Genomic DNA, 14,800 nt, shown 5'->3' with positions numbered 1-14,800 from the left:
CACGAGCATGCCGCCAGCGGCGCGCATGCGATGGCAGGGCGGAATATAAATAAGGACGTACCTGTACGCCAATATGCCTGCCCATGCCATTATCCCGACGTACAACGGCGTGCGTCGATCGGGAACTGGTTAAAGCTCAAAAACAAAAAACTGCAGAGCTGATGAAATACCACCAAAAGAAAGTTCTATTTGTGGGGAAAAAGGACATCAATTTTGTTTAGGTACAGCATCGCTCGACCGCGCAATTGTCAGTTAACGTAACGCTTTTCATATCATAAAAAAAATAGCCTGGTCATGAAGGTGTGGGGGGGTAAACCTTCCAGAGCTGAAGAGGTTAATATGTCTAGGCTTACACTCAAATAGCAGGTCTGGATGAAATTTCAAGGACTATCAAACAAAATTTCACCCAGAGAGCGCAAGAAATTTAGAACAAATGTTCAAATGAAAATCGAATGGTGTTTGTCCAGCAGAATATCTGGAATGCTATATCTAATTAATATATATATATATATATATATATATATATATATATATATATATATATATATATATATATATATATATATAATGTATGTGTGTATGTATGTATGTATGTATGTATGTATGTATATATATATATATATATATATATATATATATATATATATATATATATATATATATATGTGTGTATGTATGTGTGTATATATATATATATATATATATATATATATATATATATATATATATATATATATATATATATATAAAATCTGTAATATCTGGAAGGCGTTTTCCACACGTACTGGGGAAAATACAATGACACGTTGTCAAATGAGGCACAGAAATGATGCAAACGTTTTATATACTGACTGCTACAATGCATTTTAAGTATTAAGGTAACTGAAAGAGTTTGCTAAATGTGTGCTTAGGAAATAGGGTGTGGTGCTCTTAAACGTTATTTCCATTTAGGTTTTATAGAGAGACTGTTTCTAATTCTCCCTGGAATTCCTGAGGTATTATATAATAGCCACTCACACAAATTAAGCTGTCATTGCTCAGGGCAGAGTTCGCCTAGCAGTTTTATATTAAAATGTTTCTAATATGAGAGAATGAAGCCGTACTAAAGAGTTCTCTGTCCGGGCAAACAGACGTTTCCTGGTATGACAAAAATATGCTGCATTTTTTTTTCTCTTCTCTTTCTCACATGAACAATTCTTAGGAAGGCAGCCCCTGACATTTGGACTGGAGATCTCCGCCTCGCTTTGTTTACACAGTTGTCTCCATTCATTCAGTGAAAGAAATCACTTCCCTAGTGGTAGCTGATAAAAGGCTCTCTGCAGTGGAGTGTCAGAGTCTCTGTGAGATCCAGCAGCACATTCCCATTCTCAGGCTGCGAACAAGCTCCTTCCATTTCTTAAACAAACTATTTATTTTCTTCCTAAGAAGCATGCAAGATCCCAACAGGAGATCACAGCTTCCTAGCAGCTGTCACTATGTAGATTGCCTGGAGAGATGACCTCAGCTCGGACAGGAACCCTCAGGAGCTCATTGATTCGGTTACTTTGTGCCTGGATCTGTCGAACGTGTGGTGGGAGACGTCCCAAGAGCAAGAGGAGTCTACTACTGCTCTGCACTGTATGTATTCTGTATGGGATTTTTATAGTAAGTCAGATGGTAAGTGTTCTACCACAGAAGCCTACTCAGAAAGTGTCTACCACTGAGCAACCAAGGAACTTTTTGGAACAGAATACTTTTTATGTGGAAAATTCACAGCCAGATGGGGGCGCTGTAAACAGCTCTCCAACACTGCAGCCTAATGTTGTCTACATCACTTTGAGGTCCAAGAGAAGCAAACCGGCCAATATCAGGGGGACTGTGAAACCAAAGAAGAGGAGGAAATCGCCATCATTGGGAAAGAATGAACTGGGGCACAGTGTCTTTCATGATATTCACAAAATGGAGGACAAACTTGGGGAAGGGAATCAAAAAAGGGGAACCCCCACCCACAAATCCAGGGACCTGGGGTTAACTCTTGTAGGTGACGCTAAGGGGGAGACTAACAAGCATCAGAGTAACATTAGAATATACAGTGACAGAGCACCACCTTGGTTTAGTCCAGCTGACATAAGGGCAATGCGGTTCCTAGCAGATTCCAGGATACAAAAGATTACACAGGTGCCTTCAAGCCATGCACATCTCATCCTGTTTGAAATGCCGTCCAAGAAAAAGCCTGTTTCATCAGCCTGCCAGGGAGAGTGTGGTCTTGTTAAACGACCCCTGGACATGAGTGAAGTGTTTGCTTTCCACTTGGATCGGATACTGAGGCTTAACCGTTCATTGCCAGCTGTAAGCCGAAATTTTGAGTTTGTGCAAGGTGAGAGGATCTATTGTTCTATTGTGGGATAGATTTGGTTTCCTGAAATACATGTACAATGGCCACCTGTCTTGTCTTCTTGCTGTCCTCTACTCTTTATCATTTCACCCTATGGCAATCCTATACCAAAAAATGTGTCACCCACAATAGCCAATACAATTCTTGCTTTAACTTTCTAACTGCCATTAGGAAAATAGCAGTTGGAAAATAGTTTCTAAGGACAACAAGTGTCTCGCCTTTCAGATAGTTTTATTATTTGCAAGCAAATGAGCGTATAAACACTAAAAGAAAGGTATCTTACTGGAATATTACAGTTAGATATACTTTGGTAGGGTTTTTTTTTGGGGGGGGGGGGGGGGTTAAGAATTGGTTAAACTGTATAGTATTTTCAAAGTTTTTCAAAATACTTGTATTAGTATAAAAATGTCCAGAGTAACTATATAATTTTATTTCTCAAACCTTCACGATGCTGCTAATTTGCTTTAATTTCTTTCCTGAATGAATATCAGCGGTAATTAGTTCTTAATTGGGACTTTATTATTATTTCTCGTGTAATATGTGGCCTGCACAAGGTAAGACTGGCTATGTTGGTACCACAAAGCCCAGCAGGCTCTTCTAATCAAAGTTTGACTATGCATTTTGGCAACTGTAATTCCTCAGAGTTTTTTCCTAAGCCTGCTGTGTAAGTTATAGGATGTGTCGTTTACTATGCCACAACCTTGAAGAACATTCAATCAATTTTATATTATCATGTGTGCAATCAATTATGTTTATATGCAAGTTTGGGCTACATTTAAACATATTTACTATTTACTATATAGGAACATTTATGTATATGTATAAATTTCCAACACTTATATGTGTGTGTACATTTCTATGTATTTATTATATTACTATATAATTATGGTATTTGCTACATGCTATTTACTGTCCCACATGCATCCATGTGTACCACTAAATATTAAATAGTATCTACCAACTGATTCATCTGGTTTTGGTGTTGTGCTTCATATAAAGTCCCACTATTCCCCTTTCCCCTCTTTTATCTATTCCCCCATCTACATCGTGTTGGTTGAACGAAAAAAAAAGAAGACTCATGTATGGCTAGTCTTAGATTTGATTTGTTAGATCAGCAACATTTACTAAAACTGATATGGCATGGGCCCTCCTAAACATTTCCCTACTAATCTTCCTACCTTCCTCTGCTCTAAAGCTCCTGTATACATGAATGCCTGATTTTAGATTAAAAATTTAGAGTTGTATTTAAAAGAGTAACGCTGTCATTTTCCATTTACAAAACTGGATAATTGAATACATTATTGTTTAGCTTGGGAGCCAAAAAGCTTTGAACTTGCTTGTTCAAGACCTGTGCATCACCTCTGCAGCCCTGTACCCCCTGCGTCCTGGGCAATTATGGGACTTGGCTGTCAATATGAGACCCAATCGAACCCTCCATTGTCCTCTATGGAGCGGTGGATGTAAACAGACATGCATCCGTTTACACCTGCTGACATCCAATCCAATCTGCTAAAAACAGACGGATGAGGATCTGTTCCCCATCCGTCTAGGGAATTGGATTGTATGGCAGTCGGGTGTAAAGGAACAGGTGGTCCTTTTACATCCCGCCACCCATAGAGGAGAGCCGGCTGTGTATGTGTCCGCTTTGCATAAGCAGAGGGGACACAGACCAGCCATTCACCTGCTCAGTGGGGATCAGCAGATAGATTCCACACTGAGCAAATTTCCAGAGGAATCTACCCTTTGTGAACAGATTTTTTATCAATTTTCTGTAGTTATAAAAGCAATTAATGAATCTGAAAGTGGTTCTAAAGGCTCAATTCTTTAAACCTTCATGCATTCTATGCATGAAGGTAAAAAAAACTTCTCTGTTTAGCGCCCCCCTAATACTTACATTAGCCCATCTAGATCCAGGGATGTGCAAAAGTGCCTTGGCTCTCCGGTGACTCTGCCTCCTTATTGTCTCCCACTGACTCCCGCTGCTGTCAATCACAGTCACTAAGCCAATCAGGAGAGAGAGGGGGCGGGCTGAACTGCAGCTCTGTGTGTGAATGGGCACGCAGAGCCGCAGCTCGGGAGCAAGCTGCTTTATCCGGGGGCACTAGGTAAGAGGGAGGGGCCAGCAGCATTGGTGAGGGACCCAATAAGAGGAGGATCAGGACTGCTTTTTGCAAAACCACTACACAGAGCAGGCAAGTATGACATGTTTTGTTTTTTTATTGCTTAGAGACATGAACAATGGAAATATTTTGTACACAAAGTATACTTTTCTACATTTTTGAACTGTGATATATGACCCTTAACATGGTCACCTGCCACATATGATCTGCTTTTCCAGTAGAATTTACCAATGACTATTTATTGTGACAGTGCTTCTATTTGGATAGTGAATGGATTAGGATAGGACCTAACACTTCATCATTATTGGTAAATTTTGCAGATTTAACAAATCTTAGTTTGTGGTCAGCATTAGCGACCATAATATGGGTATGTGACTGTGCATTTTTTTTTACTCCAGTTACATATTAAAGTGGTTGTAAACCATTACTTCTACCCAGTGAAGTGACTGGCCTCAGGTGATACACAGAGATGAAACAGATACCATTGCATAAATTGTACATGTTTATCTGCAGTCTTCTCTTCTTTACATCTGTCCAAAATGTATAAAGCTTGTCTGAGATGTCAGAAAACAGGGGATGAAGAGCTGAACTTATACTGTGCAGAGCTCAGTGAGGAGAGCTCTGAGAGCTGATTGTAAGATAAGGACACCCCCCCCCCCCCCCTCCTCATGCAGCATACAGGAACAGAGCTGAAGCTGTCAATCAGCTGGAGCTCCCTCCCGGTCAACTTTTTCTTCACGATTAATCATTAAGAGAATGTGATTCTTTCCCCCTCGTGATCTTAACAAAGCATTTTCCAGATTCTATGCAGAATTCTCTGCTCAAGCCGACAGCTGTAAACAGGCAGTCTGCCAAGTTTCACAACATTCCTGCTGCTGAGCTAACTATAAACTTTGTAACGTTTTGTTCTTTAGATCAAATGAATGAACTTCAGTCTGTAAATGAGGGAAGAATAACCACTTAAAGACTAAACTTTTTTCTGACACTTGTTGGTTTCAAGTTAAAATCATTATATTTTACTAGAAAATTACTTCGAACCCCCAAACATATAGATATAGATATAGATATAGAGATATAGATATAGAGATATAGATATAGATATATAGATATAGATATCTACAGATAGATAGATAGATATCTACAGATAGATAGATAGATATCTACAGATAGATAGATAGATAGATATCTACAGATAGAGAGAGAGATAGATAGATAGATATCTACAGATAGAGAGAGAGAGAGAGATAGATAGATAGATATCTACAGATAGATAGAGAGAGAGAGAGAGATAGATATCTACAGATAGATAGAGAGAGAGAGAGATAGATATCTACAGATAGATAGATAGATAGATAGATAGATAGATATCTACAGATAGAGAGAGAGAGATAGATATCTACAGATAGATAGATAGATAGATAGATAGATAGATAGATAGATAGATAGATAGATAGATAGATATCTACAGATAGAGAGAGAGAGAGATAGATAGATATCTAAAGATAGAGAGAGAGAGAGAGAGAGAGAGAGATAGATATCTACAGATAGAGAGAGAGAGATAGATAGATAGATAGATAGATAGATAGATAGATAGATAGATAGATAGATAGATAGATACTACAGATAGAGAGAGATAGATATCTACAGATTGATAGATATCTACAGATAGAGAGAGATAGATAGATATCTACAGATAGAGAGAGATAGATAGATATCTACAGATAGAGAGAGATAGATAGATATAGATATCTACAGATAGAGAGAGATAGATATCTATATCTATATTTAGCAGAGACCCTAGAGAATAAAATGGTGGTTGTTGCAATATTTTACGTCACACTGTATTTGTGCAGCTGTCTTTCAAATGCAATTTTTTGGGAAAAAAATATACTTTAATGAATAAAAAAAAAAACCTGTAAAGTTAGCGCAATTTTGTTGTATAATATGAAAAACTATATTACACCATTAGAATCGTGATCTTTATTCTAAGCAAAAAAATTGTGATTCTCATTTTTCCCATATTCGTGCAGCTCTATCTTGGCACCAGGAAAGTAATTTATGCTGATAGCAAAGGAGTGAAGCAGCAGACAGAAATTACACTTAGTGCTCTTAATTGAAAAAAGTACATATACTTGTACTATAGAGGGATATGCTTTGTTTATATTTCATGTCGGAGGTTTACAACCACTTGAAAGAAAAATCATTTGTGTTCTATGGCATATGAGAATGACCTGTTGACAAATTTCCCCAAATAATCCTAATTGTTTGCTTAACCTATGTCTATAGACAAAGTTCCTATTTAAAGTGTTACTAAACCCAGAACCCTGCATTCACTATATCTGTTCTCTTACAGTACACAGAACATGGAAATGCAATTATTTTAGTAAATGTAATCTGCTAAAAAACATTTCCCATCAGCAGTATATAGCAGTCTTGTGACTTCTATCAGTGTCTAGTTAAAACTTGTAGGATGCGTTTTTTTTGTTCTCTTCTGACTGTCCATTAGGCTGCATGACCCATGACCCTCTGGAAAGTGCTGGTTGGCCCTGTGCCGATCACATGCACCCTCCCAAAAAAAAAAAAACTCCCTAGCAATACACACCAGAGTGATCCAAGGGTTCTGTACTATCAGGAGATAGTTTGGGGACAGTGGAATAAGGGGAGAATCAGAGAAGACAGAATCCAACAGCCGTTTCAAACAATGCAGAGGCTATCCCCTTATGTTCAACAGTGAGTATAACAAGCATGCTTTAAAGCGTATACAGACTGATTTTACTGTTGTGGGTTTAGTAACACTTTAAGGTTTATGCAGTGCATTTAACATGTTTTGTCTACACAAGGAGCAAAAATCTGGAATTACAATACCGTAAGTAGAAGGAGCAATTGTCAAAGAATATTTAAATGCATCATGAGATCTGCTAAAATGGTTTTATTCAGTAGACTATTCTTATTTGTAAGTGGAGTAACTCACAGCAGCCAATCAGAATCCATATTGTACTAGACTATAGAGTGGTTTAAGGATAATAAATTTGGAATGCAGCCTATGGGCTATTGCACTTCAAGTTCAAGTAAAAAAGCAAAACCTTTTTTTTTCTTCATTTTGGATAGTATAAGGGAGGGTTATAACCCTTAGCAAAGGGGGATTTCCCCTTCACTCCCTGTCCCAATGCCAAAAAATAGGTCACCAGAACTATTGTCCCCATTGGAAGATATTCTGGTGACAACACAACATTTTGGATTTTCTTTCACTTTTGATTATAACAGTAAATAGAACAAATAGAGAGGGTGAATCTTCCCAACAGGAGCACAGACAACAATACAAACCTGACAGGGGTTCTAATGCCACTTCACTTTATCCAAAACTACAAAAAAAGCCTTTGCCTTTAGTTATACTGTAAGAAAAACACCCCTATTTACTAACGCTGCAGATACATTATTTTGTATATAGTAATAAAATGAACAATTTTGCATAATTATTGATTCATGATAACCTTATCAGTGAATCCTGATTTGCATGAATTTCAAATATTTTATAATCAAAGTCATAAACAGTGGAGGCTGGTGCCACCCCCAACCAACCCCCCCTGCCCTCCCCCCCCACACACACAAACACACTGTTTGGTCGGTCGATCCCCCCGCCGTTCGGTCAGTCGGTCGAAACCTTCACCCCCCTCCCCATCACTTGGTCGTCTGCCCACCAGCCCTGCACTTCACTTACCCCCATCTAGGTCGTGGGCATCTTTGGCTCCTTCCTCCTCAGCGGCTTTACGGCGGCTTCCTCTGTGTCTCCTCCCCCTCGGCTGTTTCCTCCTCGGAGGCCAATACGGTCGCTCCTCCTCTGGCTGGGAGGAAAATCAGGAAGACAATAGCCAATTTGCTATTGTCACACAACTGGGTAGGATCAAGGCTCTGCTCCCTGAGCCCTCCCTTTTTTAAAAGCCAATTGGAGCTTCAGGCTCTAATCCTGTGCTTCCAAAAATAAGAAAAATAAAAGAAACCCCCATTGAAATCCATGTGTCCGGCACCCTGCATGTAGATTAGGGGCTGGGCACATGGATTAGGGGACGATGCCCCTGTGCCCCATATGGACGGGCCACCACTGGTCATAAATATTTGATATTGGCAGATAACACACAGGATAAAAAGAAACCTTTCAAACATTACAGGTTTTTCACAGGGTTTGAAGGACCAAAGTTCTTTTATATGAATAACAACCTGGTGTAAATTTAGAGCACAGTTTTACTATCAATATTTATCTCCTGCTGTTCTGTTATGTTAGCCCTGAATGGTTGTTTTTCCAAGTGGCATTTAGATCTACAGGATGATGGATGTTGAGGAAGTCCTCTATAGAGCTGTGCGTGCAGGGCTAGCTTTTTTCTATTCAATCTGGAGAGAACAATAGGATAAAAAAGGATCAGCATTACCTTATATCCTTATAGGATACATCCTGATGTAAGCTGCTCCTTTCCCAAGGATATATTTTCAAGGGAATTGACCACCATTCTAGCATAAATTGAATGCTGCAACATATTATTAATAAACAATATACAGTAACATTTTGGTTCATAAAATAACCAGTGACAAGATGTATGGTACAAATGCCCCATAATACATTAGATATGCCAGTTCCATACATAAAAAAAAAGTCTAAAAATGTAATCGAGAGTTAATGGTAACAGCACTACTGTTGCTATCTGCCATTATTACCTTGCTTGGCTAAAGACAGAACAAAACATTGAATCTTCTCATACCTAAATCTTTCTAGGAATATATTGATGGCATTAAAGTGTTCCAACCACATATATGATTTTTTATTTTTTTTAATCCATCTGTTACTATAATATTATGCTAATATTGCATTCGTTAGGCTGGTAACTAGCACTGCTTTTGTTAGTATTTTATTAAAAACTTACTTTATATGCCCGGGCATTCCCACAAGCATAAACTTCCGGGTTTACATTGCTGCTGAATAACCAGCACTGCTGATTCTCTCGCATGTGCAGTAAGCACACATTGCATCAATGAGAGCCCTTGGCGCTGCCCACTGACTCAAGGGAAAGAATGACACACATCTTCCAGGAGCCCTAGCGAGCACAGGCGCCAAGGCAAATTACGTAAATACCTGCGGAGCTGAAGTGGCAGAATACAGGAGACCCCATAGAAACAGTGAAGAAGGTGGGAGTAAAACAAAAAATTTCCAATTGATGTTGCTGAGACCTCCCATTGAGACACACATAATAGGAGAGGAGCAGATTATGCTTAGACTAAAGCTGGTCATACACTACTAGAATTTCATTTGAAAATAATTGTTTTTTGAATGTTTGCTTGATTTTTTAAGTATGATTGGTGGTGATGGATTTCGATATTAGTGATGAGGAAATTTGAAGGAGCAAGATGGTATTTTTTTTCTCGAAGGAACAAAAATCTAACTGTGAATATGATATATTATAATACACATAATCTAGGCACAAAAGAAACCTATTTAATATGTCTGGGATCCATTAAAAAGCAGGTTTGGACAACATTTTAGGGGCTTCCGAATGAAATGAGTTGACTCAATGATGGGAAGATCCATTGGTCTGATGAACGATTTTTCAAAATTTGCACGCAAATGTTCAAACTAAATTCTCCAGGTGTATGGCCAACTTATGTGAGACTGAGGGCCATAGGAACTGCTACTTCAAACCACTCATTTCAATACATACATTATATAAGAAAATAATCACTTTGAGAATGTGATGCCTTAACATGTTAAAACAAATTCTTTACGTTTTATCATGAAAAAACATTCATATAATTACTTTATACACAGAGGGGTTTTCATAGCTTTTGAATTATATAAATCACTTCTGTTTTAAAGGAATTTCGAGCATGCATGTTACGATATTGATGCCTTCTCCTAAGCTCATGTATTGGTTATATCAAGGAAGAGGAATGTATAAGACTGATAAGTGTAATCCTATCTTCCTCCCTTTTCCTATTGAATGGGTTAGAGTGACCATAAGATGAAGCCAAATATACATGAACATTCTTTTTTTCTAGAAGTGTATTTTCTTACAAAACAAACATCCATAGTCTCTGATGTGTATGACTGAACATTACAATTGAATATTTTAGGTACAAGTCACTCACTCACTTACTATGTCACTTTTTTTTATATTTTTATTGTTAGTAGTACTAGCATTTATATATTTTTTTAATTAGTATTATTATTATACAGAATTTATATAGCGCCAACAGTCTGTGCAGCGCTTTACAACATGAGCGCAGACAGTACACTTACAATACAAATCAATACAGGAGGGATCAGAGGGCCCTGCTCTATGTTCACACATACTATACATAATGTTGGGATGTATTTAGAAAAAAGTTATCACTGTTTGTAAATATGTTTACTGCCGCCCCCGTACTCCGATGTTCTGAATCCTCTTTACCTTGGATGCTTAGCTGGTAGGTGTTTTTGAGTTATCCCCTCCATGGTTGTTGTGCCAATTGTTCACCTGGCCTTTGGGCACTTTACTATTGCTTGGATTTGGGGGATGATGGGATGATCATCTTTGTATTGTCCTACGTAACGTCAATATGCAAGATTTGGCACCTTGGGTCCTGTTAAAGAAGGCATCTTCTTGAGCTTACCTGGGGGCTTTGTTGGGTGACTTTTTAATACATGCCAGAGAAAAATAAAACATATGCGGCCCATCTCTGCAATGCATGAACATCTCCATGTGCTTAATCCTTTTAAAGAATACAAATACCTGGTAATCTGCCAGAAATGCACTCAGCTCCAACATCTTGTTGTGAACTGACACACAGAATTTTGGTGAACTGAGTGGTATCAGTCCTGCCCAGCTGTCTTTTGCTAAACTACTTAACCCCCTCCCCTCCACCCAATCTGCTCATCTTTCAGACAACATACACTGATTATTTTGTAGAAGAATATACCTAAGAAATACGAGGGCTAATTAGACTGCTCAATATACCACATGATACCTGCACAGGACAAACAACAGCTCTGAATTTCTGATATGATTAAAGACTTGTTCACACCAGCATCTGCGTTATATTGCAGCCACTGGTTTGCGATGTTAAGGCAATGCTGCCGATGTGTCTTAAATGACCCATTGCATTGATTACTTTTTTTGAGTCAATCACAGCCGGTGAGCCAATGAGGAGAGAGTGGGAGGTGGGGCAGAGCCACTGGTCTATGTGTCTTGTGAACACATTGAGCGGGGCTCACACACCCATCATATACTTTAAAATGTGTAGCACACCTCTTTAGGGACTGTTGATGAACTTGGATCCCCCACTCCTCAACAGCCAGGCACACCACATTTTCACAAGCACTCAGAGTCAGAGACATTGTTTTTCTTATTTACTGAGGGTTAATAACTTGAATGGGATGAGAGGTTATAGTATGCCCACTTGACTTCAGCAAAACTTTCAGTTTAACTTCAGGGACATCTTCTTATATACAGTCTATATACAGTCTCCTTCACTTTCCTCCTGCACAGCACTTGCTTGCTCCAGCTGAATCACTTTGGTTTATCTGACAGGCTCCCAGTCAGAGTAGCAATGGCCCTTTACAGGCAGGAACTCGTAGCCCCTTTTTTGTGTAGCACAGTGTAGTGAAACAACTTGTAAATCTTCCTCTGTGGCCACTGATCCCAGCACCACCTCTTCAGGCACTTCCAACTCACGTGACTGCAGCTGCCCTTTTCACTAGCCCTCCAGGTTAACTTTCCTCACCAGTCCAGCTGTATGACTTTCCCCAGCCCACCTGGCTGACTCTCAGGAGATCTCTCAGGTAAGGATTAAGACTTAAGAACACTGCTTTCTTCAGGGAGACTGGCTATGTGTGGCAGTCTCCCCCCTTGTCCCCAACAGTGTTGACTACTCACTCCCGCTCTTGGATTCTTCCCCTGAATGGACATCTTTGTTCTTTGGCCATTGGGCGGCCATTAAGATAACTTCCATTTATATGTGCTGGAGTTGCATTATCTTGGCATTTGGCATCTTCATGGTATACCACAGCCAGTCTACTATTAAAAGAATGCATATTTTTCTACTTCAGTTCCACTTTATCAGTTAGTATCTGGGCAATGCGAAGACTGGTGTTCATTTCCTAATTTTCTTCAACCATTTGGATAGGGGCTTTGCCCCTCTTATAAGAGTGGTAAAAATAATTTTGCAGAACTTAACTGCAAAATCTACATATCAGTGGAAACAGGAAGGAACAGTATTTTATTAGGGTCATTTTTTATTAAGGTAATTTTTCCATTTAAAATATAAATACGGTCTTTGGTAATGAACTCATCTATGGCCACTGCATAGTGCTCATATAAATAAATCCTGTATCTATTAATGAATATAAATGACATTGTGGACCCCAAAGTGTTATCCTCCAAAAGCATCAAGAGTTGTTTCAGTTGAATGGATCTTTCCTGGTATATTACAGACCCTTGTGTCCTTAATGCTGTTACAGCACAGAGTTAACAATGGCATTGTACCATACGTTGATTCTGTACCATTGTATGCAGGATTTTTCTCCATGGTGATAGTCTAGTGTTTTTATTTCCGTTGGCCTCTTGTTTCCCAGAGTATCATAGCTAGAAAAAGGGATGCACACGTAATTCAATGTTTCTCTTGCTGAGCTGTTGTATTACCTACAATATCTATGGAAACTATGTTTTACGTCATCAAGTGTCTGAGTTGCAGCTGTAGTTTTGGACAAAATCTTGAAAAAGCCACATTTCAGTTATTGTATATGTATGGTCCAAAATGAAAAAAATACTTATTGTCTGTTTATTCATAATATATATGACTGCCCTGCTGTGGCATTAAAAAAATTATCTCCTTGGATTCATTGTGATGATTGTACACAATTACGGCAAATAGCCAGAATTATGTCATCAAAGATGGTTGGTCTTTCATACCTACATGTTTTGTTTGGCTTTTCAAAATTGGCTTAGTTGTTTTTGACAAGGGGGTTTTGACATTAGATTGTTTAATCTACTATTCCACTATTGCGCATTAAAGTGGAAATAAGTGAGCAAAAACGTTTTATAAAGTGGGATAATTATTAGTACCAATGTGTTTTGAATGCCATTCAGGGCTCAGCTTGAGAGATTTTCTATCCATGTCTCTCTTGGTGACAACAGTTTAACCAGACATCAAGTGAGGGAAAAATGTAAGCCCTTGTACACACGGTCGGAGAATCTGTCGGAATGAGTCGTATCGGACCGTGTCGTCAGATAATCAGACTGTGTGTGGTATGCATCGGACTGATTCTGTCCGAATCTCTGTCCGACCCAATTTTCCAACATGTTGGAAATATTTCCCGACCAACTGGGCCGGACGGACCTAATCCGATCATGTGTAGAGCATTTTCATCGGACCAAGTGCCACGCATGCTCAGATCAAATTCCTACATCAAAGCTATTGGCTACTAGCCGGAATGTAGTCCCATCGTAACGAAATTACGTCATCACGTTCTGAAAGATCTGATTTTTCGCCAACTTGGCCCGACCGTGTGTATGCAACAGTTTTGGACACAATCCGTCGGACTAAATCCGACGGGCAAAATCCGATGGATTTGGTTGGCAAAATCTCCGACCGTGTGTACGTGGGCTTACAGGGACATAAACAGCAATATAAAGCTGGTTTGCGTTTTTGCTTACCCCTGCTGTACTCAAAAAATGCATTTACATTTGTATTGGTGGTGGAGATTTACCCTTAGTTCCAGTTTTCCAAAACTGAGGTCAGAAGGACTGGAACTGGGAATTATTCAAAAATAAGAGGAACAAAATTTTAATCTAAAGAGAGCCCCAGATAGAAATAAAATGCAACAGGGGCTCATATGATACCCTGACCCATCTAGAACTAAAACAGAAATTAAATTGTGTGTATACACTCAAAAAAGTAATTTATCACCCACAAAAATTAATCAATCACCCTTCACTTGAACGTAACCTATAAACATTAACCATAGCTTAACGCATAAACCTAACCTTTAACCTAATCCCTAAAAAAACAACACTGGCTTATAACTCCACTGTAATTTAAGTATATGTGAACCCTTCTCTTGTAAGCCAACCCATTCAGTTTAAAATGGAGATGAATGGCAAAATATATGTGTGTGTGTAAATACTGTGTCAGCACGAGTCTGATCATTGGAGAACAGGCAGGCTGTTCTCCAAGCACAGCCAGAAAACTGGCCAAATTGGGATGGATGTACTGTCATGCCTAGCATGGTCAGTTTGAAATAGGAAAAGCAGGGGAACCAGCCGGATCACCAGGCGTGTCACAC

General features: G+C 38.9%; 1 protein-coding gene across 1 annotated transcript in view; it reads left to right on the top strand.

Moving 5' to 3' along the window:
- Nucleotides 1–1,132: 1,132 nt before the first annotated feature.
- Nucleotides 1,133–14,800, top strand: part of GASK1B (golgi associated kinase 1B) — a 58,804-nt gene continuing 45,136 nt past the window's right edge. Inside the window, exon 1 of the mRNA XM_077477118.1 lies at nucleotides 1,133–2,356. Within this exon, the coding sequence (XP_077333244.1) occupies nucleotides 1,495–2,356 (862 nt within the window). The 5' untranslated portion in view covers nucleotides 1,133–1,494. The remainder of the gene's footprint in view (nucleotides 2,357–14,800) is intronic.

Source organism: Lithobates pipiens, unplaced genomic scaffold (assembly GCF_037356315.1).
Source record: "Lithobates pipiens isolate NorthernLeopardFrog02 unplaced genomic scaffold, aLitPip1_a1.2 Scaffold_13, whole genome shotgun sequence".
NCBI lineage: Eukaryota > Metazoa > Chordata > Amphibia > Anura > Ranidae > Lithobates > Lithobates pipiens.
This window is presented reverse-complemented; position numbering and strand designations above follow the sequence as displayed.